This window comes from Protomyctophum parallelum (assembly GCF_964188405.1).
Source record: "Protomyctophum parallelum genome assembly, chromosome: 11".
NCBI classification, from domain to species: Eukaryota; Metazoa; Chordata; class Actinopteri; order Myctophiformes; family Myctophidae; genus Protomyctophum; species Protomyctophum parallelum.
In genome coordinates, this window is record NC_139707.1 from 4,385,307 (window position 1) to 4,393,468 (window position 8,162).

At 45.6% G+C, this 8,162-nt stretch overlaps 1 protein-coding gene across 1 annotated transcript in view; it reads right to left on the reverse strand.

Moving 5' to 3' along the window:
• Nucleotides 1–1,860: 1,860 nt before the first annotated feature.
• sestd1 (SEC14 and spectrin domains 1) overlaps nt 1,861–8,162 on the reverse strand; it is a 44,626-nt gene continuing 38,324 nt past the window's right edge. The window contains exons 14-19 of the mRNA XM_083777370.1: nt 6,509–6,677; nt 5,819–5,900; nt 4,874–4,996; nt 4,277–4,468; nt 3,689–3,786; nt 1,861–2,375 (exon numbers count right to left, since the gene is read on the reverse strand). Coding sequence (XP_083633496.1) covers nt 2,096–2,375; nt 3,689–3,786; nt 4,277–4,468; nt 4,874–4,996; nt 5,819–5,900; nt 6,509–6,677 — 944 coding nt within the window. The 3' untranslated portion in view covers nt 1,861–2,095. The remainder of the gene's footprint in view (nt 2,376–3,688; nt 3,787–4,276; nt 4,469–4,873; nt 4,997–5,818; nt 5,901–6,508; nt 6,678–8,162) is intronic.

Genomic DNA, 8,162 nt, shown 5'->3' on the forward strand with positions numbered 1-8,162 from the left:
TTGGCATCAGACTTCGGTGCTCTATGTTGGAAACCTTTTGAATGATGAATGCATTCTCAGTTCAGGCCTGGGTTTCCCCACAACTCAAGGTTAGCACCGTCTTCCTGAGCCAAGGGCCCAAAGATGTGGTTCTGAGAACCCAACCGAGCCGCGACAAACTTTCCGAACTTATGCTTAGTTAGCACAGTGGTTCTCAACCTGTGGGCCGGGAGTCGGGACGCCCAGGTGGGTCCCCGCATGTTTTTTCGGGGGGTTTTAAATAAAAAAATAAAATAAGAAAAGTAAAAGACCATTACAGCATCAAAGGTAATCAACAAACTTTAGTATAAAAAAAAAAGGTCAAACATTGGCCAAATTGTCAAATAATATAAGAAAGAGGGAAGCATTTAGAAAATTCGCCGATCTAGAAGCGCAGGAAGGTTCATAATAACCATAGCTTAGTGAGCTTGTAGATCTTGATATTTTCACAATATGTATCTAGAAGTCAAACTAAATGTCATGCATCAACTCCTACATTCCAAGTGCTTGTCAGGGCGGGGGGGGGGGTCCTCGGTATTTGCAAAAGATGTTGTCGAATGGGACCTTCTGCATAACAACTTTTGGTACTTTATGATGGGGGGGGGGGTCCTCGGTATTTTCAAAAGATGTTGTCGAATGGGACCTTCTGCATAACAACTTTTGGTACTTTATGATTATTTTCTTTTTTTGGGGGGGGGGGGGTCATAGCCTGAAAAGGTTGACAACCGCTGAGTTAGCGCACCGATAGGCCAGTCACAATTATGACATCATCGCCTAATCGCAGTTATCGGAGATAATCGCTATTATTTTTGCATAATCGTCAATATTCGTCCACGTTGGAAAAATGTCCATACATTCATACATTCAAACAGAAATACAAATGGTAACGTTCCAATGTTTCAATGCGAAAAAGACACAATCAAATCGTTAGTCGCAATTATTTGTGCGACAATTAATCAGCAACTTAACCCATTCTGAACGGGAACCCATTTTGGTGTTAGCATCATGTCGTGCTTTAGCTATTTAAAAATAGCAGATCTACAAGCTCATAGCGCGCCACCGAGTGGCGCGCTACGAGCTTGTAGGTCTGCTATTTTTGAAAAATCGAAGAACGACTGACATTTTTTTAGAATCTGATCTCAGGTCAGAATGGGTTAATCAGACCAGTGTGTGTCCAGTGGAAACCTCGTATGAATCTGATCTCAGGTCAGAATGGGTTAATCGGCAACTTAAATTTGTAATGGTGACAGCCCTACGCACCAAAGAAACGTCTGGACGTCGAGGGGGTATGTATTGTTCTTCAGACCACGCCTGAGGAAGGTCGACTTGCCACTGACCGATGCGTAGCTTCTTCTGTAAAGTATTTGACTCGCTTCTTCTGTTTTTCTGCGTTGCTCCTGTAGCTCCGTGCAGGCTGGGCAGTGTGCGGGTCGTTCCGTTACTATTGGTATTTCTTGCAGTGTGCGGGGTGTTCCGTTACGTTTGGTATTTCTTGCAGTGGAGGGCCATTTGATCAGACGTTACTATTGGTATTTCTTGCAGTGGAGGGCCATTTGATCAGACATTACTATTGGTATTTCTTGCAGTGGAGGAGGGCCATTTGATCAGACGTTACTATTGGTATTTCTTGCAGTGGAGGGCCATTTGATCAGACGTTACTATTGGTATTTCTTGCAGTGGAGGGCCATTTGATCAGACGTTACTATTGGTATTTCTTGCAGTGGAGGGCCATTTGATCAGACGTTACTATTGGTATTTCTTGCAGTGGAGGGCCATTTGATCAGACGTTACTATTGGTATTTCTTGCAGTGGAGGGCCATTTGATCATTGGTATTTCTTGCAGTGGAGGAGGGCCATTTGATCAGACGAAGGGCGGACGACGAGGAAGTCAAGCAAACAGGAAAAGGCAAGTCTTTTGTTTTTTTTCAGTTCCAGTTGCAGTTATGAGAGCTCAGTATTTCCCAGTCTGTTCCCATCAGTTCGAGAGTGGAACGGCAGTACATCCAATCAGTGACTGATATTTATATATACTGTGTGTGTGTGTGCGCGGGCGTGTGTGTGTGTGTGTGTGTGTTTTTTAGCAATCCTGCGTTCCTCTCTCCAGGTCGTCATCGTCGTCGTCGCCATCGTGGAGACAGTCTTCCTCCCTCTCGTTAAGCTCCTCCCCTATGACATCTAGCCCCGCCCCCTCTTGTTGAAGGCACACCCCTTCCAGGTGAAGCTCCGCCCCTTCCGGGTGAAGGCCCGCCCCTTCGTCATGTAGCTGCCGTGCGCGTTCCTCGACCGTCGCCAGGCGCTCTCGCACCATGTCAGCCGACGAGGTCATGTCGCCTGGACTCCCGAAGTACTGCTCGCTCCTGACAGACAGACAGACAGACAGACAGACAGACAGACAGACAGACAGACAGACAGACAGACAGACAGACAGACAGACAGACAGACAGACAGACAGACAGACAGACAGAATGTCAAAACCAGGGCTGTCACGATTCAAAGAAATTAAGTTGACGTTTAGGTATTTTGTGACGCGAATAGAACACATACGCTATTACGCTCAAAACTCTAATTCACACGGGCAGATGCAAAAGATACAAAGATGCAAGACTACACAATTTGTTGCCGTTGTAGCTTTTTACAGCAGCTACACACGTCAGATGCATCTTTGCATCTTCGTGTCGCTGGCTTCCATTGTATGCAGTGGCGTGCACAGACATTTAGAGGGGCAGGTGCTCAAGTGGAGAAAAAAAGGGCACCTTGTGCAGCGCATTTTGGGGCGGGAAGTTGGGAACCCATTTTGGTGCTTTAGCTATTGAAAAATAGCAGACCTACAAGCTCATAGCGCGCCACCGAGTGGCGCGCTACGAGCTTGTAGGTCTGCTATTTTTCTTTAATCGAAGAACCACTGACATAGAAACATAGCTTTAGCCCATTCTGACCTGAGTTCAGATTCATACGAGGTTTCCACTGGACACACACTGGTCTGATTAACCCATTCTGACCTGAGATCAGATTCTATAAAAATGTCAGTCGTTCTTTGATTTTTCAAAAATAGCAGACCTACAAGCTCGTAGCGCGCGCTATGAGCTTGTAGATCTGCTATTTCTCAATAGCTAAAGCATAACATGATGCTAACACCAAAATGGGTTCCCGTTCAGAATGGGTTAGATTGTGGGGGGCCTAAATAATATAGTAGAAGCGTTTTTTTATCAAGATTTGATCAATATCACCATGGTCCACACGTAAAAGTAAGAAACAAAAAGAAAACTTTTTTTTTAGCACATTTTTAAAAAGGGCAGGGGGTGCTCTAGCACCCCCTAGTGTCTATCTGTGCACGCCACTGATTGTATGGACAATGAATGGTAGACTGTAGCTTTGCACCTGCCCGTGTGAACGCAGCATAAGGCGAGTGTAGGACATTAATAATGATTACTGGACAGGGCAGGAAAGTTAATGCGGAGCAAAGTAGCTCTCAAAACGGAGTATTGTGGAAGAATATAGTGAAAAACAAGATGCACTATAAGAACGTGTGCGTGTGTGTGTGTGTTGTTCGTACCCATCAGAACGTGTGCGTGTGTGTGTGTGTTGTTCGTACCCATCAGAACGTGTGCGTGTGTGTGTGTGTTGTTCGTACCCATCAGAACGTGTGCGTGTGTGTGTGTGTTGTTCGTACCCATCGGGGAATATAACCGGCATACTGATTCTGTCCAGCAAAGTTTTCCCAACCGTTGTGACGTCCTCGAGAATGTCCGGTTCTACGGACTGTAGAGCCTGCACACACACACACACACACACACACACACACACACACACACACACACACACACACACACACACACACACACACACACACACACACACACACACACACACACACACACACACACACTGAATGACTGAATCAGACAGTTTATTTAGGGAAAGATTACCTCCTAAATGCTTTAGTGTTAGTACTGTATACCCGTCTACCTGCTGGCTGGTTGAGGCTAAAGTATTTATGAAGTCGCTTCATTCACGTGATATTTGTGTGTGTGTGTGTGTGTGTGTGTGTGTACCTATTTGCATGTGCTAACAATCCAATCGCTGTAGTGTACACATACTATGGAAACAGTATTGAAATTGTAATACTAACAGTTGTAGCCAGGTGTGAAAACAACAAAGATAAAAAAAAATATATATATATATATATATATATATATATATATATGTGCGTGCGTGTGTGTGCATGCGTGCGTGCGTGTGTGCGTGCGTGCCGTCTCACCCTCTCCGTAGCGGTGTGAAAGCTGTAGGCCAGCTCCAGCCGGTGCTGCCTCTCCTCGGCGGACACAGAGAACTGTTTCCACACCCTGTTGAGGCGAGGCAGGGTGTCTCCGGACGACCGCGTGGAGCAACGCAGTGACTGGCACAGAACCACCGAGGCCTGCAGCAGCTGGCGGCCGTAGTCGTATGTACTCTGTGGAGAGACAGGGGGGAAAGAGAACCATATTAGTCCATTCTGAGCGGGAAGCGCTTTTGGTGTTAACCCATTCTGACCTGAGATCAGATTCATACGAGGTTTCCACTGGACACACACTGGTCTGATTAACCCATTCTGACCTGAGATCAGATTCTAAAAAATGTCAGTCGTTCTTCGATTTTTCAAAAAATAGCAGACCTACAAGCTCGTATCGCGCCACTCGGTGGCGCGATATGAGCTTGTAGATCTGCTATTTTTCAATAGCTAAAGCATAACATGATGCCGACACCAAAATGGGTTCCCGTTCAGAATGGGTTAAAGCATTATTTTATACTTTAGCTATTGAAAAATAGCAGATCTACAAGCTCATAGCGCGGCACCGAGCGCCGGTCGGACACCAACCTGAGCCACGTCCACAAACTTCCTGTGTTTGTCCAGCATGGTCCTGGTCTCCTGGCCGTCCTCTCCCAGGCGGACGTGGGTCTTCAATAAGGCCTCCAGCAGTTCCCCCAGCCACTCTACTGCCTGTATAAAAACACCACATATTCATTATACAACATATCATTTAACCCATTCTGACCTGAGATCAGATTCTATAAACATCTTCTACATCCTGACAGTTTTCTGATAAAGCTATGTTTCTATGTCAGTCGTTCTTCGATTTTTCCAAAAATAGCAGACCTACAAGCTCATATCGCGCCACTCGGTGGCGCGATATGAGCTTGTAGATCTGCTATTTTTAAATAGGTAAAGCATAACATGATGCTAACACCAAAATGGGTTCCCGTTCAGAATGGGTTAAAACCGGGAAAAAAAATTAACTTTTGTGCAAATCTTTTAATATTATTTTGATTATGATTTTAAAGCAACATTGTTTAACTCAAATCTTTGCTTCTGGGGGTTCCTGGAACAAAATATGTTGAGATGGGGGGATGTACGGCAGCCAAATACACAATTCATTTGGGGGTCCTTGACATGAAAGATTAAAAAAATATTTATTTAAAGACCTGTAAGCCTCTGACAATAAGGCCAACAGCCGAGTTGACAAAATCATGACAATAAACAAAAAAAGGAAAAATGAACGGGACATTCTCTTCCGGTGGCCTGGCAGGGGGCTGGACTGTGACGCTCCCACCTCCTATGCCCCTTTTCCTGCTGGGCTCGCCCAGGCTCCTTTGGAAACAAAATGTCTGTGGCCCCCCGAGGCTAGTAAACATGTGCTTCAGGAGTTGTTTTAATGTCTGTGGCCCCCCGAGGCTAGTAAACATGTGCTTCAGGAGTTGTTTTAATGCCAAAGAACTCCTGTTTATTAGTACATGTTGAGCGTCGGGGATGTCTGTGTCTCACCTGTGTCGCGTCCTCTTCACATTTGAACAGTTGAACCATCTGCAACATCTTCAACCTCCTCACGTCCACCATGTCTTCACACCTACACACACACAGTCACACGCACAGTCACACACACTCACACACACACACAGTCTCACACACACACACACACACACACACACACACACACACACACACACACACACACACACACACACACACACAGTCACACACGCACACATACACACACCAGACAAGAGAAACAGGATTATCTACAAAGAATCGAAAAATAGATCACTTAAGTTTCAACTTTTAATAAAGGTCATAACGGGGTCATTTGGTTTAATTTTACTCTCTCAAGAGTTAAATAAATATCAGATAAGGTTGGTTAACAACTGTCCATCATTTAGCTGGGGACCACCTGGAACCCCCTCAAGGACCACTGGTTGAAAACCACTGATCTATAACACAACTAATGTGATTTGCTTTATAGTAGGCCATTCAAATGGTTATCCATGGAGCCTATGGAGATTTGAAGAGTCATAGTGCCATCTTGTGGTGAAAAAGAGAATGACCTTTTGTTTTACCATGGTGTCAAAACCATGGCTGAAATTATTTCTGGACCTCTGCTGCTATAGTAAAACTGTCATGATTTAGAAGACATTAGCAGAATCTGGCCTCAGGTCTAAATGGGTTCATCTGTGGTACCGTTGCTTGCGGAGCGTCATGTCCTCCATGACAGCCTGGACGTGCGTGATGTTCTCCTGGGTCTCGGCCGTCGGGCTGCCTTTGTTGTCCTCCTCGGTCCAGGAGGGCTGGCTGGACATCTGATCCAACACCACCTGACCCTTCTCCCGCAGACCCGCCAGACTGCTCTCTGCAGGCAGACAGACGGGCGGGCAGACAGACAGGCAGACAGACAGGCAGACAGACAGACAGACAGACAAAACATTTGTAATGTATTGTATTTGTTTTACGATTTCCAGAATCAGATTCCTTACATTTTGTTCATGTGCTAAATAAAAGTCAATGAGGCACTAGTTTTTCAGTTATTCTTTTCTTTTAACAGTTTCCGTGTCGGGAATGGATTACTCCAGGTTAATGTCGCCGCCAACCCCGCTATACCCGCCATTTGTTCTATGTGTTTAACCCATTCTGACCTGAGATCAGATTCATACGAGGTTTTCCGCCGGACACACACTGGTCTGATGAACCCATTCTGACCCGAGATCAGATTCTAAAAATGTCAGTCGCTCTTCGATTTTTCAAAAATAGCAGACCTACAAGCTCGTATCGCCACTCGGTGGCGCGATACGAGCTTGTAGATCTGCTATTTTTCAATAGCTAAAGCATAACATGATGCTGACACCAAAATGGGTGCCCGGTCAGAATGGGTTAATCCGCTGTATTGTAATAAATAAAAAGAAAATCCGTCTTCGTCGCGGAGATAGAGACTAGATGGTTTCGTTTTGATGACGAAACCGGAAATCGTCACATGCTGTGGGCTGCTAGGGCTTCTGGGAAATTGAGGCCAATGGAAATGCATGGGGTGCAACGCCTCATTGAGACGAGTCTTGTGTGCGTCTTCCGGGTGCACCAAGATGGTGGATGATACGCTCGGATCACAACAAACCACGGGAGCTTTTTTCGCTGGATTTTCGCGGATTAAAAGCCCAAATAATTCAGCGTATGCTCTAAAGGTAATACAACAATCTCGGCAGTGAAGGGGGGTTGATTAAAATGCGGGTTAAGCGTGTAAAACAGTCAAACTGTTTTAATAAACTGTGCAATAGACCGATATATGTGCGTGTGACAACATCATCATACCCGGAAGTTATGCGGGAACGCCTACTGACTGAGAAAAGAAGTACTTTCTGGCCTTGACAGCCCAAACATCCACACAGAAAAGTCTGATTGCATTAAGCAACGTTAAACTCACTTTATGCATGCGTATACCCTCTTCTATTCTAATTGGACTATCATGACAAGGTAAGTACTCAACTCAAACCTCTACCAAAGTGTCATGTAAGCCTTACATGACACAGGTTCAGCTATTCGAGTATCCCTGATGTAAGGGATAATATCTGCCTAGCAGAGCATGTGAGCGGAGCGGAGCGCGGAGCGAGCGCGGAACGGAGCGGGGGGATTTTGACGTGAGCGCGGAGCGGGTTTTTAAACGGGTCAGATTGACTTCCGGAGCGAGAACTGTCCTCCGCTCCGAGCCGCTCCGCTCCGCTCAATGCACACGGCACGGCTAATTTACATCATGCTCCAAAAAAGACAGCATGTTGCAGCAACATGCAGTCTTTTTTGGAACATGATGTAAAAAACGAAGGCCTTCAGGTTTAATTAGCCAATTTCA